The sequence below is a fragment of the Melozone crissalis genome, unplaced genomic scaffold (assembly GCF_028551555.1).
Source record: "Melozone crissalis strain CALT ecotype California unplaced genomic scaffold, PUWL_Pcris_2 ptg000023l_1, whole genome shotgun sequence".
NCBI lineage: Eukaryota > Metazoa > Chordata > Aves > Passeriformes > Passerellidae > Melozone > Melozone crissalis.
In genome coordinates, this window is record NW_026535801.1 from 11,218,106 (window position 1) to 11,237,920 (window position 19,815).

Consider the following 19,815-nt stretch of genomic DNA (forward strand, 5'->3'; position numbering starts at 1 on the left):
TGGCTTTTCAGTCACAAATCTCTTTTGATCCTCTTTGCAATATTCTAATGCCTCATGTTTGGTTAATCCTCTTGCTGTGCTGCTGCCTGGGTTTTCCAGGGCTGCAGTTTGCATGTCTGCCTAGGCTTCATGCCTTGGTGCTGTTAGGTACTGATAAAAAATGAAGTAAAAGAGGTCTTGCATATAAATCAGGAATATTCTGTGGCTGATATACTTCCTTATTTGAAAAAAACGTGAATAAGATTTGGTATTTATTCTATCTATTTCTGTTTTCCAGCCCTGCACATGGGATAGGGATGGTCTCTGCTGAGCAGGAGGTAAGTGCCTGAGTTTGTACCACAGGCTGGTGTAAAGCACACCAGGGCTGCTGCTGGGCCCTGGGTGTGCACTTTGCCTCTCATAGCCAGTGCATGCTCAGGCTCACTGCTGACCTCCTGCCAAACACAATCTGCAGTTCCATAAACTGAACAAAAGCTGTAGCTGCCTCTTCCCCAGACAGAGCTCCCAGGGGGGGAGGTTATTGCTGCTCTTTCTGTTTTGCTCCACAGTGAAGGTGCAGGGCTGCTGTGGTGATTAGCACCCAGTTTCTGTGGACAGCACAGAAGGAGCCATCATGCAGAAAGGTTTCTTAGGGAAAAACAACCCCAGTTCTTGCTGTGGCCTCGAGATCACCCGAGGCCACTGTGAGCAGGGGAGCAGGCTGCACTCCTCTGGCAGGGCAGAGCCCAGGTTGGGCTCACTGCAATCTCCCCCTGCTGGAAGAAATTCCCCTCTTCTGGAAAACTGTCATCTCCAATCAGAATTAATTCTCAATTTCTTGTCTGCTTCTGGATTCCTTGGGTGTCTTTGCTCTGAGGTAACTCAGAGACACTGACCTCACTGCCCTTGGGGAGAGTTTGGAGAGTCCCAGGGAGTCAGCACCACTATCCATTGCAGGACACAAAACCTGGAAAGCCCCAAGAGCAAAAATTTAATTTTAAAGATTCCTAAATTTGCCCAAGTAGATTTCCATTAAAAATTTTCTAATAATTTCTGGATTAATTACACAAATTGAGACAACGGGATCTAACAACTATTACATTCAGTTGGATAAACATTTGTGCTGTGTAGAAATGTGTCATTTATTTTAATCCTCTTCTTGATTAGCTTAGAAGCTTCCCAGCCTAAATCATTCTGTGATTCTGGTTTCTTCTTTTTTACTTTGATGCTAATTATAGGTTATTCTATGGGAGAATATGTGGGCATTTTTTCTATCTCATTTTTTTGAGCAGAGTGCCTTTTATAGTGCAACTTTGTCATAATTCTCTTCTTAGCACATTTTTAAGCATCTAAGCATCTGAGATAAATTCTAAGTAGATAATGTTGGGGTTTTTTCCTGGAAAATTTTGCAAATACGGTGACTTAAGCAGTTCTAAATATCTTTGCACAGGTGTTGCTGAGTGGATGAAATGAATTTCTGCAACTCAGCCCCTGTCCAATGAAGTCCTGCAGGACACACTGAAGTGTAAGTACATGAGTGAAACTGAGCATGTTCTTCAAATTCTGCTGCTAAATGAGGTATTTTATCATTAAAAAGAAAAAAAACGAAAGAAAACCAAGTCCTTCCCCAAATGACTCATTGTGATAATCACAAAGTGCTGGGAGTTCTTTAATGGGTACAGAGTTCAGTGTACACACTGATTTTGTGTTTTTCCTTTGAGTTATAACAGTATATGCACATCCAGCCAACACCAAAAGAAGTAAAACTAATAGCAATGTGTTAAACTTATTTTAAATATTCAGGATCTCTTCATACAAGAAAGTGTAATTAGACTTTACCTTTATATTCTATTGTATTTTAACTTAAATGTAAAAGCTATCAAACCTTTTTTTGAGAGCAGGAGGATGGGGCATTCCAAAAATAATCATGATCTAGAAATCAATGTTGTGCCCTAAGGTTTGGAGCAGTCATGCAATCCCCACTGTCATGTACTTTTGGTAGTAACAGAGTTGAAAACTAGGGCAGCACTGAGGGACTGCCATGGCATGTGCTGGGGCTTCCTGCAATCATATTTGTCCTTACTTTTCATCAACTTGGTTGCAAACACCAAGGAAATATTTTTAAGAGAATAAAAGCTCTGAGAAAAGACTTTGGTAAATCTTGGTTGTGTGTAGAACAGCAAGAGCAGCTGAGGGTGGTGTATAATGAGAGAAGAATTAGGCAAAAAAAAGAAAAATCCATAGCTGAGGAAAAGAACACCTTTCCCATGCACAAAGTTTTTGAAAATAGAGCCTTTATTTACATAGTGGTTCCTTAGTCTATAATGCTGTGTTGCAGTGACCTTCTTTGCATCATGGGCTTGATTCTGAAACTACCAAAGCACTTATTAGAAGGTATTCACAGCACATCAGGTACAACTTCAAGACTTTTGGATTATTGGGAGGTTTTAGTCAATAACAAAAATTTTCAGGGCTTTATACCTCTTTATACTTTATATTGATTCTTGTCAGACTGTGCAACATTTTCCAACCCATGCAGTTGGTAGATTACTGCATGTAAAAATAGATTTGGTAAAGTCACCACGTGGGATGCTGTGGGCATGCTGGGGGAGCTCCTGGGGCAGAGAGTGCTTGTCATGGCTTCCCTTTAACTCCTCAGCTGAATTAGAAATATGTGCCTCAGTAGTTAAAAAATGCATTGAGAAACAGAGCAAGTGTTTCAGCCAGTGACCTCTGACTAGGGATTGAATTGGTGGTTGGATTTGGATAAATTAATGGAGTTTTGTGGTCCTTTTTTGAATGCCACATCAGTGGGTTGTCAGTGGGTTCTTAAATGAACTTAAGCACTGCTTGGGAAAAATGGTTGATTGTGTTTTCTCTGCTTTCTGTTGGAAAGGCAGGGAGAATCTGACCCAGCAGCTGTGGTGAGCAGGACTGATGGACTGAGCATCTGAGCAGCACCTTGGCAAAACCTGAGCAGGTGCTACTGCTGCCAACCACACAGCTCAGGTCAGAAGATGTGGAAGAAAGCTGGGGTTACTGGAAATTGGGCACAATTTACAGGTGATATGGGAGGGAGCTGAGGCAGAAGTGCATGTGAGTAGTCCAGAAATGAGAGTAGGGTATTGTGGGTGTGTGAGACAGAGAAGAGGAATTGAAGGCTTGGAGAGGGGTTCACAGATGTGGAGGAACTGTGAAGGGTAGCAAGGGCAGGAACTGTGAAATTGTGTCAGAGGGAGAGAAATCAGATTTCATTTATTCTGTTACCCTTGGACAAACTCATTAAAACTTTGCCATCTGGTGCAGAGGTTGTTAAGTGACAAATTTTGACCCAAAAGAAGTAGGTTAGCAGTTTCTTACCCAGGTTCCTCTGAAGCTTCAGCAGAGCTGAACCATCCAGTCTGGGTACCATTCCAGCAGTTCCAGTGCTAACACCATTCCCTGACTTCTGTGGTTCAGTTTGCACCAGTTTCCCTCATGGCAGCTGGATTGGTGCTGCATTCACATCACTCTGGGGCGAACATGTGCACACAAAGCAGGGCATGCCAAGAATTTAGAGAGTTTGGGCAATATTATAGGAAAAACTAGCAAACTTCAATCAGCAAATAACGAATAAAAATAGCTAATAAAATAAATACCAGGTTTTATGACAGCAAAAAGTCAAACTTGCTTTAAAACTATTTCTTCTGAAGGGGAGAGTGCCTTCCTAACCCCTACAGGAAAATGCTTTCACTGGAATTTGGGAGAAGGGTGCAAGAGGCAGCATTATCTGGCAAATTGAGTTGCAGGAAAGGCTTTGATGCCTGTGCCCTCCCAAGCTAGTCCATGCCCAGCAGGGATTCCTGCACCCTGGTGCAGGGTGGGGACCTTGAAGCCCCATAGCCCCACTCCTTGGGCAACTGCTGCACCTCTGAGGCCTCCATGTTGAGGGCTGGGGCACCTCAGATTTGGGTATTGTGGTTTTCAACATCACAGCACCCATGTCTGGCCTCAGCCTTGCACACTGAAAAGCTTTACCAGCTAAATATTTCATTGACTGCCTAGCCTGTGCCTGGCTGTAGTCATTTCAAATGGATGCTCTGCATTTAAAAACACTGACTGCTTTGCCTCAGCCCAACATAATCAGCTGTCTTGCAAACTCGAAAGGTAATGAAATATTAAATCTGTTTTGACACCCAGAAATAAATATGGGCTCGAGATTCTTGTCACATGTATCTCCCTCTGTTAGCTCCCTGTCCCTGCCACATGACACTGAGGTGCTGCTGCTCAGGCCAAGGCTTGTTGTTGGGTGGTGGCACAGGAGATGAGCAGTGCACTAGACCAGACTGTTATTTATTGGGATGCAGTGAAGTGATCCAGGCAGGCACCAGCTGTGCCTGCAGCCTGTGGAATGTCTGCCCCACGGCACCAAGTTGCTCAGTGGGAGCTGCATTAATTTAAAAGCTGAAGATAAAAGTAGAAACTTGCATTAGAAACCAGGCTAGAATAATAAAGACCACAGTAGGCATAAGCCTATACAAAGATATTTATCATTTAGTTACAAAATTGTTGTTTAAAAACAGGATGTAGTTTAAAAGTCACTGTTGTAGCAATACCACTGTGTTAATGCAAGGTGACTGTGCCTTTCCAGTACTTGGTCTTGTTTTAATTCTCATGGCCAGGAGTTTATTTGATTTTCTCCTCTGGCCACCTATAGATGAGCTAAAACAGATTTGCACAAGATCTGCCCAGGTCCCAAGTCAATGCTCCTTGAAATCAGAGGGCACAGTGTCGCCAGCTTTAACAGGTTTTGGGTCAAGCTCCTCAGACCTGCCCCTGCAAACCCTTGCAGCCCCTGCTGAGTGCCCAAGGGGCTTAATCCTGCCTGGGCAACTTGTCACTTAAAAATCACACCTGTAAGGACCTGGGAACTGCTGCTAGGGTTGAGCTTTGGTCTCCTGTTGCACCCCAGCCCCAGAAACTCTGCCTTTGGTCTCTAAGGGAGCATGGTTCCCATTAGAGCTAGATGAAATGACACAGCACACACAGTGTGTACAAACCCTGCATCCAGCACTTGGCAGCACAACGCTTTCTCCAGGCCCCAAGGCAGTAATTAGTAAAAGATGAGGGGTTTTTAATTCACAGGTGGACTGTTTGCAAGTAATGAGTGCAATATTGTGTGCTGTTGTTGGGTGGTCACAACAGCTGTGGCAGCAGTGCTTTTGTACAAGGAGCTGCTGGATTTTGTTTGTGGTGTGTGCAGGGGTGGCTGCCTGCTCCTTGTCCCCCAGCTTTCCAGGCTAGGGAGGGTTTCCCAGCCACTGGAGGAGCAGAGGGATGTTGTTCTTATTTTTGTGTACCTGTCCATCCCCTGGCTCTGCCTGCCCTGCACAGCCCCTCCAGCATGCAATGGATAATCTGTGAGTAGCAGCTACAGTTACAGTGGTGCTTCCCTTGATGAATGTTACCAGTGCAGTGTTTTCTTTGGCTTTGAAAGCACTGCAAGAAATTCCTTGGCAAGGCAATGACTGACTGGAAATGTGTTAGAAACCTACTTGACAGCTGGAGACCTGCTTGGCAATGATCATTGAGGTGCTGCAGTGTGCCCAGGAGCAGGCAACAGAGCTGGGTGAAGGGGCTGAGGGAGCTGGGGGTGTCCAGCCTGGAGAAAAGCAGGCTCAGAGGAGATCTTATTGCTCCCTAAAACTACATGAAAGGAGGGTGCAGTGAGATGGCTTGGCCTCTTCTCCCAAATAACAGCAACAGATCCAGGGGAAATGGCCTCAGGTCGTGCCAGGAGAGGTTTAGGTTGGATATTAGAAAAAATTTCTTCATCAAAGGGATGGCCAAGCATTGTAACAATCTGCCCAGGGCAGTGGTGGAGGCACCATCCCTGGAGGTATTGAAAAGCTGCATAGGTGTGGCACTAAGGGACATGTTTTTGGGATGTGGTGGACAAGGCAGTGCCAGGTTATCAGTTGGACTTGATGACCCTGGAGGTCCTTTCCAATCTAAATGATTCTCTGATTCTATAAAACCTGCCTAAATAGATGGGAGACCTAGCCAGAGCCCAGCACAGGCACTGAAAGTGAGCGCTGACTGCAGTGAGGGGCTCGAGCACAGTGCCCAGCCCTGCAGCATCCCTGGCTTTTAGCCTGTTGCTGTAGGACAAGCCAGGGCCAGCATGAGCCTTGTGTCCCCAGGCTTGTCCCCATCAGGGCCAGGGGACTCCTGTGAGTCCTGGGGTGCTGTTTGCCAGCCCCAGCCAGATGTGAGCTCTGTGACAGCCTCCCAGAGGGGATGCCCAGGCATGCTCATGTGTATTGTACAGTAGTTTGGATGTCAAGAACTCCCCAAAAGCAGGAATGCTTTACCCAGGGTATCTGTGTGCAGCCTCTCTTACGAAATAGTTTTCATTTTTAGCATAGCTTTTATTTTTGAAAAATTGAAAATGCTATTTTAGTTTGCTCAGCTTTCATTCTGGAAGCTTTCCTTTGGAATGGGGATGTTTCCTAAAAAGCTTTGGTATAATGAATACTTCTCGGTGCTGGTACATTATTTGATGCTGTCTGACTGGATAAAATCAGAGAAGCATTACCCAGGCCTCTCCCCCAGTCTTTTCCACTGTTTTCTTTGCTTTAAAGCTCGCCAGTCCTTGGTGCTCAATGTGTTCTGGCACCTCAGAGCTGTCCCAGGGCTGAGGGGAACACGCAGTGGTGATGGCCCTAAGCTTTTATATGGCAACTCCATTCTTTGAACATCTTTTCCACATATCACAGAACTGTTAGGGTTGTTGGAAGGGGCCTCTGGAGAGCATCCAGCCTCCTGCCAAGGCAGGGTCACCTGGAGCAGGGGCACAGGAATGCACCCAGGTGGGTTTGGAATGTGTCTGGAGAAGCAGACTCTTCCACCTCACTGGGAAACTGTTCCAGTGCTCTGGCACCCTCAGTGTAAAGTTCTTCCTCATGTTGAGGTAGAACTTGTTGTGTTTTAGTTTGTGGCCACTGCTTCTCACCCTGTTGCTGGGCATCACTGGAAAGAGTCTGGCACCATCCTCTTGGCAGCTGCCTTTGAGTTATTTATATGTAATGATGAGATCCGCTCTCCATCTCTTCTCCTCTAGACTAAACTGGTCCAGCTCCCGCAGTCTCTCCTTGTGAGAGAGTGCTCCAGATCCCTCATCGTCTCTGTGCCCTCTGCTGGACCCTCTCCAGCAGCTCCTGGTGTTTTCTGTACCGAGGAGCCCAGACCTGGACGCAGCGCTCCAGATGTGCCTCACTAGGGCCGAGTAGAGAGGGAGGAGGATTTAAAGGAGGAGAAGCCAATGAGCGGCGCCTTTCCTGCCTGGGTGATTTTCCCCTTTTCCCTTATTTTAAATGGCAGGGCCGGTGCCGGCGCTGGGGCGGGGCGGGAGCTCCGAGGCCGGGGCCGCTCGGGGGCTGCGGGCCGGGCTCAGGTGCCGGCGGGGGCCGGGTCGGGGCCGCGGCACCGCCGCTCCCGGCTCGGCGGCGCTCCCGCCCCCGGCCCCGCCCGGCCCCGCCGCCGCCGCCCCGGGGAGGGCGGGGAGCGCCCGGCGGAGCGGCGGGAGCGGCGGCGGGCGCGGGGCCCTCCCGGCGCTACCTGTGCGAGCGCCGCGGGGCCGGGCGGGGCCGGGAGCGCTCCGGCATGGACTTTGACGGTGGGTTTGCGTCTTTGCCGTGCAGGAGCCCGCAGGAGGCGGCGGCGTCGGTGGGACGAGGGCCGGATCCCGCGGGCACCGCCGGAGGAAGGGGCAGCCCGGCGGCCGGGGACCGTGCGCGGCGGGGCCACGCTTCCAGCACGCTGCTCGCACGGACACCGCCCCGCCGCGCCGGTATGTGCCCGGCTCCATCGGCCCGAGCCGCGCCGGGGCCGGGAGGGAGCGGGGATGCGCGGCCGCACCCGCGGGGCCGTGGGCAGCGCTGGCCTCGGGGAGAGGGGAGACGGAGCCGGGCTCTGAGCTGGGGTCTGCCCGGACAGCCGGCGGTGCTGCTGTCCTGCTCCTCCCGTCCTCTCGCTGCGAGGTGCCGGCCGCCGACTCCTCCGAACTGAGCAAAGCGAAGGTGCCGCTCCCGCTGGGCACCCTGAGGAAAGGTGGTGCTACGGACAGCAGTGAGACAGATGCGGAGTGGGAAGGTGAACGGCGTGGCTGGTTCTCTCCAGGCGCTGTTCCTGCTGTGGGAAAGACGTGAGGCTGCTGTGTTTGCCGGCCGAGGTGATGTGAGGGTCTGTCAGCCCCTGCTTTGCCATGAGCATCTTTCCAGGCTTCCACACTGACTCTTATACAGAGCAGGTTATCTTCATTTGGCGTGTTATAAAATACAGATTTAATAATGCAGGACTCATCATGGTAAAAATTCTTAAACATTTAGAAATATTTTATGCTTTCTCATAGTTCAGTAAGTAGCAGTCCAAATTAGGTTTCTAAATATAGTAATTTTAAAAAAGGAAAAAATGTAGAGATTTATCCTGTAGGCTTAACAAAGTGGCATTTTTAACCTTCAACTACATACAAATTAGTTTTCTTGTGAACATCGCGTTCTGCTGGGCACGTTCTTGCTTTAAAATCACCTTGGTTGGTACAAGTTGCCCGAGGGGTTGGGCAGAGCCTCGGGACGCTCCTGTCCCTGGGGACAAGGTGTTTCCGTGGGCAGGGTCCGGGGGACAGGGCTGTGCGGGCGCGGCTGCCTCGCCTGGCTCCCGGCCCTTCCCGCTGCCAGGCGCGAAGGCGGCAATGCTGGGAGCAGGAGCTGGCACATCAGGAGGGGTGGAATTCAAGGAACCAAATACCGGGGGAGAGCCGTGAGACAGAGTGGTTTTTAAGGCTGACATAGTTCTTTGTTGCAATTTGGGGCAGCTTTTGTGCAGCTGGAGCATCTGGTTGTTTGCTCCTCACTTTGTCCTCTTACTCCTCAGTTTGTGTGAGTCAGTAGTAATATAGTTGTGATTTAAAATGTGGGGCTGTGTTTTCCTGTGCCTTCTTATGTGAGATGTGGAAAGATGGCTTTCCTGGTGCATTCCTAATTCCCATTTCCCTTTTTATAATGGGCTTCTGGAGATTAAAGAGCAGAATGGGCTTGTGTGCTGCCTTTATTGTGCTCTTCTGTGGTTCATCTTGGGCAGATCTTGACCGTCTCCTTCCTTCTGACTTTCATTTGTGTTACTCCAGCGGAGCCTTCAGCTTCCTGAGGGTGTCACAAAGGCAGGCAGTGTCCCTCATTCATACCTTATGCTCTGCAGCTCCATATGTTCGTGGTTGAATCTTGTGACAGCCGCTACAATAAAGCCCGACCCTGTCAGCCTGAGACACCGATCGGCTGCTCTCGCCGCTGCTGCTGCTCCTCAGCTCCTGCTGGCAGGATCCCCAGGCTGGGCAGCAGCCAGCAAGAGCTGCAGGAGGGGCTTTTCTTGCTCGTAAGGATTTGTGCATCCCTTTTCATTGTCTGCAGCTCTGTCTCTGCCAGGCACCTGTGGAGGACAGTGATGCACTTTTACAAACCAGGCTGGATCCTGAGCCTTAGTCTCAGAGTTAACAGCTCAATGTCTCAATGTGGTCCTGAAGACGACTGTTGGTAGGGAGGCTGTGACTGCATAATGGAGTTGTTGGGATGAAGTTTTGTGGTATATGTAGGAAAATTCCTGTTTCCACTCTAGTTGGTTACAGTGTTGCAGCACTGTAATAAACCAAGAGGCTGCTCTGTCTGGGCCCAGGGCTTTGCCTTACAGCAGTCTGACCTCAGTGTAGGACTTGGCCAGTGTCTCTGACACCTTTGCTGGTGTGCTTTGTGATTTCCCCTGCTGTGGGGATGGTCTCTAGACTGTGGATTTGCAGCTAGTACAGATAGGAAGGGCTGATAATTACAAGAGCTGTGGGCTTTGCTGAAAGAAGTGTTGGACCTGCATCCTCTGGTGTGATGCAGGGCAAGGAAAAAGCTGTACCTATAGATCAAAAACTTTATATCTGTTTCTGCTATTTTGTTTCTGTTCACTTACCAGTTTTGAGCATTATTTTGCATTTGGGATCTTGGAGAATTTTGGATCTCCTCTATCACTATTAGCTTTCCCTTCCAAAGGCATTCCTCTATAGTTTCTGTAGTTGGGTTCCTTAAACCTTGACTAAACTTCCTGCAGATGGAGTTTCTGAGAAGCCTTGAATCTTCTTCATGCCCTTTCTTCTCCAGCCTCACTCCAAGGCCTTTCTTGGTAAGGAAATCCATTGGTTCACTGTTACCCACCTAGAAAGCAGGCTTCCATCAATGGTAGGCATCCTTCTCCTGCTCCTGTGGGGGTAGTTAAATTAATGTTCCCTCTTGTCCATGGCAGAGTCTGTACTGGTGCATGCATGTGTTCTGAGAAATTGGGGAAAATCCATCAATACATTGTAAGCATTTCTGTCCAAATTTGGACTGACAGCAGCCTATACAGCTGTTTGGACAAGCAGCTGAGGTAAAATATGAACAGAACCTGTAAGAGGCTTTTAGCATCCTGTTCTCCCATGGCCTTTGGGCTGCCCCCTGAGCTGTGTTGCTGGGCAGAGGCACTCACACTGTGTGTGCAGCTCTGGTGAATAAACTGCTGCACTGGAGGGAGGATTTCAGGACAGGCCAACTGGGTACAGTTTTACTTTCATGAAATTAGACAGCTACCAAGCACACAGTGTTCTTTGCTTTTAACAAGACTTCTTCTTCCTGCATGAGGAATAACACTGTGGCTGCTGAGGGCTGTACCTACTGGCATTGCTGTTCTCTGAACTACTGGTATTTTCACTCAAAGGCTTCTTTTGGTGTTTCATCTTGGTTTGCTGCTCCCAAAGCTTGGGTAAGATTGCTAGAATAGGGCAGAAAGCACTTGTTTTTGTTCCTGGTTTCTGTGGTTGTGTGTCTTGGAGAGGGGTCAGACTGTTTCTTGATTTTGTGGGGGCTTTTGCCTTTTTTAATTTTTATTTTAAGTCAGTACTAGTTTTAGATTTCCAGAGTTTCTCAGCATAAAAACTCACATTGACACAGCTGTACTATTTAGCAGCAAAAACACCCCACTTGCACTGTGCATGTAAATCACAAAGTGAAGTAAAAAGAAACATTTTCTTCTCTCTTGTTTTTCCCTCTAGTTTGAAGATTTTCATGTTCCTTAACTGCATTGCTAAAGTGCTTGAGAGATGAAATTTGACATGGAAATTGCTTCCATTAAGTAACTCAGTACTGTGACAAAGGAGTTTGTAGGCAGGTGGGGCTCAGTCTCTTCTCTCAGGTAACAAGCAATAGATCCAGACAAAATTACCTCAGGTTGTGCCAGGAGAGGTTTAGTTTGGGTGTTAGCAAAGATTCTTCACTGAGAGGATGCCCAGGATGTGCAGATGTGGCCCTTAGGGACGAGTTTCAGCTGTGGCCGTGGCACTGCTGGGATAATGGATAGGACTTGATCTGAAAGGCTTTTCCAACCAAACCAAATTTATGATTCTGTGATCAGCTGTTCTCTCATTGAAAAAACTGTTAAAGTAAACTAGAAGTCTGCCTGATTTGGAAAAGCAAATGTATTATTCTCCCATTCATTTAGAAACTGGCTTAGAAGCCTGGAAAGGCTTTATCAATTCTGGCCATGGAGAGGGAAAAACCCAAGCCTTTGAAATTCCAGGACTTTCCTTGAGATAACCAGGAAACTTTCCCTTCCATGCTAATCCTGCACAGCAGTTGTTTGCAGTTGCTGCATGCAGCCTTTTCCAATCTGTAGCTCTTATCTCTTGTTGGCACTAAGCGACAGGAGAGGGAGGGGATGGCTCTGAGAGCAATGAGAGCTCCATTTCTGCTTTTCATGTCCTGAGCTGTTTTGGGATATTTGGGTATCAGTGATTGCCTGAGGCAGCAGAATCTTTGGTATTGTGTTTGTCTTAAAGTAACTGTAGCTGTTTAAACCTTCCTTTTCCTATGATGAGTTGTTCTAATAAACGTCAGGCAGTGCATCTCCTGTGTAGGATTTGCAGGAAGCTGGATGTTCAGGAGAGCAGAACTGAAGGCCTGGTGGGTTGGACTGCTCTGGGAGCCTCTGCCTGGGGCTGCTTTGCACAGGGAGCTCAGAGTCCTGCAGGGATGGAGGGGATGCTGTGCACTGAGTGAATGATTCATGCCTTTGCCAGTTGTGTGCTGCTGCTCTGCTCACAGCTGAGAGGATCCAAGCTGAGCCCACCTTGGTAGGGAGAGGGGTGTCCTGGGTTCCTCTCTGTAATACATGGAGGGTATCAATATTTAGAGTGATTGGGTGCAGTTCAGAGGTGCAGATGCAGGTAGGTCACCTGCCCAAACTCCAGCTTTGAATAGCTTTGTTCCAGACTTTATTGTTTCCATGCTAATGGCACCACTGTCATTGTCTGATTGTTCTCCCTGAGTCCTTGGATGATCCAGGTCTCAGTAGAAGCTTTGAGAGGGAGAAGGGAAAACAGGAGGGAACTTTTGAGGTTAGGCAACAGATGGGGCACAGTACCCTTCCCATATCCTTGCTGAAATCCCCCTGACCTGGCCTTGCTGTGGGAGGAGGTTGGCATCCTAGAGATGGTCAGGAGCCACTTGCCCAAGCAGTGGCCCCACTCTGAGCCCAGCATTAGGTGCTGTGTATAAATTGTTGCAGCCTGTCATTCAATCTAATTTATTAAGTGCTGTATCATCCTTTTACCTTTGTCAAAGTCAAGTTCTGAGTTCTGGGAGAAAAGGCAGGCAGCCTTGTGCAAGGCCAGCACCACAGATTCATCACCTTGCTGGTGAATATTGTGCACCCCTGACACCCTGGAGGGTGCTAAGCTCTGTTCCTGGGTTCCCTTTGCAGAGTCCCAGACGTGAAGCTGTCTGTGCTCTCCTGGGGACGAGGGGACAACCTGTTAGAAGCAGACGTGGTTCTGGTAAGTGGCACTCTGAGCTTCTCCTGCAGAATCCCAGGGGAAAGCTGAAAGGCTCCCTGCTGGAGGAGGAATCACATTTGAACCAAAAAGTTTGGCTCTGTCACAGCAGGAATTACTTGCTGCCTTCAGCTAGGCAAGGCTGCACATTTTGAAGCTGTTTTGAAAACTTTGGCTTATTTTTAATCTGGTGACTGTTGTAACATAAAGTGTTCCAGAAAGCAGTTTCCTATAGCGTTAGATTGAACTTCAAGGTTTTTTCCTGAGGTTCTCATGGAATGAAAACGTGTAGATGACAGCAGGAACTTACCTGCTTATGATGGCTACAGATGTTGCATAACAGCAAAACACTTGCTCTTCTGCCTGTTTTCATCTTATGCTGGTGTATTCCAGAGGCCAGTGAAACCCTTAATTTTTGATATTGCACATTTACCTTTCTTCAGTTATTTTCATTGAGTATTTTAATGCTTTTTAAAATCCTATTTATTTTTTTAAATGGCAGTTATGTGATTAATGCTTTTTTCCTCTATTTCATATTGTCTAATAGTGAATTGCAGGCATCCTTTCACCATTTTTTTTGTTTCCTTCAGTAGTTAGAAATGAATTTACCTTGGCAGGAAACACTTTGCCAGGCTGGCAAAGAGACTGCTTAGCCCTAGTGTGCCTGCTGAGTTCAGCTACCACCCCCTCAAAATTTTCTCTCTCCTAGTATTACCACAGTAAATAAAGTATTAGGTGAAAAAACCTCTGAACTTATCCTTGGGAACTTCCAATTCCAATATGGAATTGATTGTTTTCAAGACTTCCATTAAAGTCATACACAGTGTTGTGCTGAAGTTAAATGAAGCATTTAAAAACATTTTGACTGCGCACCCAGTAAAATGGAGCACAACTAGTAGCCTGTATTTTTCAGATGAATAAATCAGCATTTCACCTACTGTAAAATCTGTCTCTAAAAGGAGAAGATGAGTTCTGGTTTCTGATGGTGCTGCTTTAGCTCCTGCTTGAGGGTGAGCAGAGCAAGCAGAGCTCGCTGACCCTGGCTCCAGCTAAGCCCAGCGGCTTTGTCACGTGAGGAGCTGCAGAGCTCTTGGCCTGAGCCCCAAACCATCCCTGCAGGGATGTCTGAGGCACAGCTGGGCACAGAGCAGGGCTTGGGCACTGACAGAAGCAGGCTCCTGTCACACAGTTTGGCCTTGTGCAGTTACAGGATGCAGCAGGGAGTAAAATGAGCTGCTCTGATTTGTTGGGTTTTTCCCTCTCAGGGTATGAGTGTTGTGAGGAAAGGTAGAGATGTTAAAATCTGTCAGAACTTAACACTCTGGAGATGAGTTAGGCAGAGAGGATTTAAACAGCATTTCACCATGTGTGTGCAGGCAAGGGCTGTCAGCAAAACAAGGAAGCAGCCAGAAGGTTGAGGGCAGCTTCATTTGCAATTATTTCTGTGCCAGCAATTATTAACTCCAGTAGACCAGGCACTGTAACACTCCCTTCAGTGGCTTGGAAAGTACTGAGCTCTGTAAAGAATGAAATGAGCAACAGGCAAGAATTTAAACTAGGGTCCATAACTTGGCTTTGAAGCTCAGCTCATTTGGAACAGTTGAATTGTATTGTGAATTGCCTTGCTGTCTGCAAGCTTTAAAGCCACTTGTCCTCTGTGTAGGACAGTCTCAGGAACGTTTGGCTTGGCCCAGGTGAAGAGGCAGAGGTGGTGAGTTCTGCAGAGGAAGATGCTCACCTCAGGGAATTTCTCCCTACCTGCTTTAAGGAGAAGTTTATCCTCCCTCTACTCCCATTCTGTCCTTTCCATTAGACACTAACTCATCTGCTGGTGTCCCCTAACAGAAATCTCCAGCTGCACACGGGAAGCATTAAAGCAATGATAAAATCCTAACTAAAGATAGCTTCTATTTAACAAACCTCCATTAAAAAACTTCAAAAAAAAAAACCCAAAAAGGAAAACTATAGCTCCAGACTTGGATAAAAACATCCAAATCTGAAAAGTCTATTTTAAGGAAAGTGTCAAGGATAAACTCTGATAAAAATACACTGCAGCTGTGTATTACCTTGGCTGGATCAAGACTGCAGCTTTCAGGCATCAGCAGTGCTGGGTGGTACCTGCTGCCAGTGATTCTTTACCATGTTCTTGGATCTACATATTTGTCCAGAAAAGCAAGTGGAAGTGATTAGTATTAATGTTTTATTGATGGTAAATATTGAAATTAGACATGCACAAGATATTACTATTAAAGCTTTGAATTATTCAGCTGCCTGAATTGCTTTCAGGCCTCTCTTTGGCCTCTGGTCTGGAGGCATGGTAAGTTTGATCAGTGTATGTTATGGATAGACATGGGTATAGACATAGAAATAAATGTAGTTTTTTGTGTAATAAGGGAATCCTGCTGTTAACTCATCTAATAACAAGTTATCCATCCAGTCTTTACACATTTAACGATGAGATATTGGAATAAAAATCTGATAGCTTGGCTCTCCTCTGTGTTGGGTAAAACTGCAAGTAGAGGTCAGCCCTTGGCAGCAGGGTTTGTGTTCCAGGCCTGTGGACTACAGTGCCTGTCCCAGAGCACTGGGCACGTGCTGCACAGGTCAGTGTGCACAAAGAGACTCACTGAACTGCACTGAGCTGGTCTGCAAACCTTCCTCTGCAGTGCTGAAATGTCCTGCTACACAGCTGAAGGTGTGGCACTGTTTGTGTGGACCTGGTGGTTTCTGGAGCCCTTTAGGGCTGACTTCCCGCCAGGAGTGCCAGCCACTCCTCCTGTGCTGCACTTCAGCCCTACAAACAGGTAGCAGTGGTTTTTATGAAGCAGCAAAGAGAGGACAGGAGCTTGTCCCAGGGATCTGGTTTTCCTGAGGCAACTGCTAGACTGGGGAAGTCCCATCCTACCTGTGAAGCACCATTTGCCTGCAAATGGGATTGATTTCCTCTGCAAATATTTGACTGTGATCAGGTTACTGGATTGGAGCCCCTATTTCCTCCAGTGTATAAAGGAAATAAATAAGGCTTAACATCTTTGCCATGATTGTGTTTTCAAAGGCTATTTACAAAAAATCTTTAACTTTGGCTGACCTTAGTGCAACGTCATTGGGTGAAGCTGCAGGGAACAGTTGGTTTCTGTGCTGTGCAGTCTTTATTTTGGCTGGCAGTCTGTTAACTCTGATAAGTGGGTAAGCGCATGCCAGGCAAAGTCAGGCGTAGCGTGAGATTCTGCTTTGCCTGAGAGGAAGTAGCCCCAGAAACAGCTTTGTAGGCCAGTAAACAAAAACCCATATTTGGAGTTGACCAATTCTGGATCTTGAGGGCTCGAAAAGGACTCTGCCAGGTGTTTTGTTGGTCACTGTCCCTTCTCTGGGTGTAAAGTCGTCCTGCTCTAGTGAGAATGGTGCTCTGGCTCTGTTGGAACTGCCTTGATCACAGCAGGCTGCTGCTGCTTTGCCTACCCTCTCCAGGGAAAAAACAAAACCAGCTCTTGTTCCTTGTGAATACCTTCTGGTGGCTGCCCTGCTCCAGCCTCCTTCAGCAACAGCAGAATGACACTGGGAATTAGTGTCATTGCGCCCAGAGGGCGTGTGACAGCCATGACATTGGACTCTGGCTATGGTGGTTGTGTGGTGCTGCTCTGGGGTGGTTTTGGTGTTTATTTCCAGCAGCACCAGTCCCTGGAGAGAAACAGCATTTGTTTGCACTTTCAGGAGAAAGGTAATGCATTGTCAGCTTGGAAGAAACAGACTTTATCGTTTTTTATAAGATTTTACATTCCTAGATGGCCTACATCCCGTAGTGGGAATTGCATTCAAAGGCAGCGTGAATTCAGGTCAAACTTTGCCTACTTGTAGTAGATGGATGTTACCGATAAAAACATTTTACGCACGCTGGGCAGAGATTTACTTAAGCCGCTTCTCCAAGCGCCTGTAGTGAATTTACGTTTCCTTTGAGCTCACTGAGAACGGTAACGTATTTATTGCCTTTATATGAAACACTGTTTTGACAGATTTCCTCGGAAGAAGCACAAAAGGAGATGTCCTGTTCTTTGAAAATAACTGGAGCCACCGGCAAGAAGCAGCGACGCCGCACCGAACAAGGGAACCGCTTCCAGGTTATCCCACCATGCTGCTGAACTGACTTTTGCAGCTGCACTTTCCAATGTACCATGGGATGCATCAAATCCAAGGCTGCCTTCCAAGGTTCCAACGCCGTGCAGGATGAGCGGATCGGGGCGGGCGGCGAGGGCTGTGCCGGAGAGAAGTCGTCGCTGCTGGCGGTGCAGGCGGAGGAGAAGGGCCCCTCGAGCGCCGCCGTGCTGGACTACGCGCACCGGCTCTCCCGGGAGATCCTGGAGCAGGCGGTCAAACAGTGGGCGGTGACCGAGAGCAAGTACAGCGACATCCCCTTCATCGAGAGCGACGTGCCCTGAGCCTCCTGCCAGCACAGCCCCTGCTGTCCCCTGGGCACCGCCGTGGGGAGGCGCCTGCAGGGAGAGCCTGAGAAATCTGCCTTTCAGCCTAGATTGCTAACAAACCACTTGGATCGCGGTAGAACCTGTCCATCAAGTGTCATTCCTTGTCAGCCATGTGTTGAGTGTACTCTGTCTTTGTACATGTTGGGTGTGAGCAGAAATCAGCGTTAGAAGGAGGATGAGAAGACTGTGGCTGCCCTGCACCTCTGCAAGCACTGCCACAGAGGGGAAAACGTGGATTATTTCTGTGTTCTGCATAAAAGATCAGTGGTCTGTCTGTAGGTGAGATGAACTCTCTGTGCTTGGTGATTTGTCTGCATTTTCCTAAGGTGAAATCAAGGTGTGCATGTAGCAAAGGTTACTGCTATCATAAATTTTTTACTTTTGATTCTGTGACCTAACCAAATCTGTAAAATCACAAAATGATGAAGGTGATGGGAGGCGCTTTGCAAACCCCAGTAGTATTCAGGAAGCCATTTGGATGATGATGCTCTTCACCTTCCATTGAAGTGAACCAGTGAGAAACGTGCCAGTGTCAATAAGCAGTGCATTATCATCAACAGATGCTTCTGTAAATGCTTGAGAGCTTGTCTCTAAAACCCTGCAGTAAGATAGGTTAATGACATCTGGTGCTGTGTTCAGACCAAAGCTGTTTGGTTTTTTGGTTTTGTTTGGGGTTTTTTGTGTTAGGGTGCCGGTTTGGAAGGATGTGGTTTTGTTGTTTTACTGTAACCCAGAGAGATGTGCAAACACTGCTGCTGGTAACTGGTGAAAGGAACCTTCAGAGGTGTGGCAGTGCTTTAGGACAGTTTGCTTCACGGCAGCTCTGCCTGCATTACACTGCAATTCCACTCTGTAGCACCACCCTTGGGATAGGACACCTTCCTTCAGCTTCTGCAGGCTGCTGCTTCCCCACGGGAAAAGCTGTCCATGGCAGTGCCAGCAGGAGCCACAGGAGCCCCAGCCCTGAGCAGTGCCCTGAGTGCAGAGTTGGGGACCAAGCCTTAGGCCCAAAGCTCAGGGGCTGCATTTCTCCCCAGTGCATCCCCACACAGCTCCCTGCTTGCCCAGGGCTCACAGCCGGACCCACTGCACTCACAGTGCACCACACACACACCAGGACACCGATGGATTGTAGCATTCATCCCAAAGGTACAATGTTGCTGATGCTTTATACAAAGTGAAGGCCTTCTAACAGCTTGGCTTTTACCACTTGTTCGTCCCTTTCTCTGTGATGCCCAGTTTAAAAGACGTAGTTCTTTTTCCTAGATCAAAATGTTTTCCATTTTGTTTTCATTTTATAGAGAAATGCTTTCCATACTGGCTAAAGCTGTTACTATTTTTACAAGGTACACATAGTTCTAGTAAATGATCCAAAGCATGATTTTTCAAGCAATGGGAAGCAAGCAGAAAGAGGGCAATGTCAAATGCTGTAGAAAGACAGTCCATGAATTGAGCTCTTTTGCAAATGTTGTGACACAAACTTAGGTATTTGAAATTCACCTATATGGGGAAGTGGTTTTATCAGGAATGGAGGGTGAAAAATGCTTCTGTGTGACACAGCACAAGGCTGCCATTAAATCCCAGTGACCAGACTGGATTCCCAGTGACCTGCCATTAAGGCTGTTCTCAGGCTTTTGCTGGAAAAGGGAACAAAATCAGCTTATGCTGGCATGTCGTGCTCTTTGAAGTTACGTAGTTGTCTTCAAAGCCATTTGCAAAGTGGGACTAAGGTTTTATGGTTCACTTAAATTCTCCTGATAAGTGACACTCCTTCAAATTCTACAGCACATATTTGATCATACTGTTTACTCTAAAATACCTCCATATATTAGTGGAAGTTAGAAAGCAAAGCCCAAACACTGATCAAGTCAGTACATATCAATTGGATATTGCTTAACCTCAGTATTAAAAAATATTAATATTCTTATTAGAGCTAAAATAAAGCTTTAATACAAAAAAGAAAAAAAAGGGCCAAACTTTCTAACACGAGTGTGGGCTTGAGAATGTGAACAGTGCTAACCACAGTAATTCAAATTAAAAAGCCAAAGCTGCACAGCCATTGTTGGCCAGGCAGGTGAGGGGCAGGCAGAAAGCTGCACTCGCTGTCAGAGCACCCTGAGGTGGGTCTGCCCTGGCCCTTGTACAAGGCACTCACAGACAGTGAGGTGCTGCAGTGCTTCCTGTTGCCACGTCTCAAATCCTTCCTCTGGGTGTAGCCTTAGCACCTGACACTCTTCAGGAATATCAGATGCCCTTTGGAGAGCAGTTCCCAGCTGGCAGGCTGCCACTGCACAGTCCAACAGCAGGCAGAGAGTGTTACAGCACAGCTGAGGTTCCACCAGAGCATCCCCTGTGACCAACACTTGGCATTTCCCAGAGGAGGGGTCACCCAGGCACCCTGAACGTGCCCCTGGGGCTGCTGCCCTGTGGGGTGGCTGCTCCCCGTGGGGTGGCTGCCCTGCCTGCCCCACAGCTGCC

General features: G+C 47.6%; 1 protein-coding gene across 4 annotated transcripts; it reads left to right on the plus strand.

Annotated features, from left to right (window-relative positions):
* The first annotated feature begins 275 nt into the window (after positions 1–275).
* On the plus strand, positions 276–19,771 carry CUNH2orf88 (chromosome unknown C2orf88 homolog). 4 transcript variants are annotated; one of them, XM_054277995.1, is made up of 4 exons: positions 276–317; positions 1,430–1,504; positions 12,790–12,862; positions 16,870–19,771. In XM_054277995.1, exon 4 carries the CDS (start codon positions 17,029–17,031, stop codon positions 17,290–17,292), a length of 264 nt encoding a protein of 87 aa, XP_054133970.1. In that variant the 5' UTR covers positions 276–317; positions 1,430–1,504; positions 12,790–12,862; positions 16,870–17,028; the 3' UTR covers positions 17,293–19,771. The 4 variants fall into 4 exon arrangements, with proteins under 4 accessions (XP_054133970.1, XP_054133973.1, XP_054133971.1 ...); XM_054277996.1 differs by lacking the exons at positions 276–317; positions 1,430–1,504 and adding an exon at positions 7,665–7,810; XM_054277998.1 differs by lacking the exons at positions 276–317; positions 1,430–1,504; positions 12,790–12,862 and adding an exon at positions 7,585–7,636.
* Positions 19,772–19,815: the final 44 nt, after the last annotated feature.

Excerpts from the sequence above, each read along its gene's own strand:
- CUNH2orf88 (XM_054277995.1), top strand. The coding sequence starts at position 17,029 with ATGGGATGCATCAAATCCAAGGCTGCCTTCCAAGGTTCCAACGCCGTG.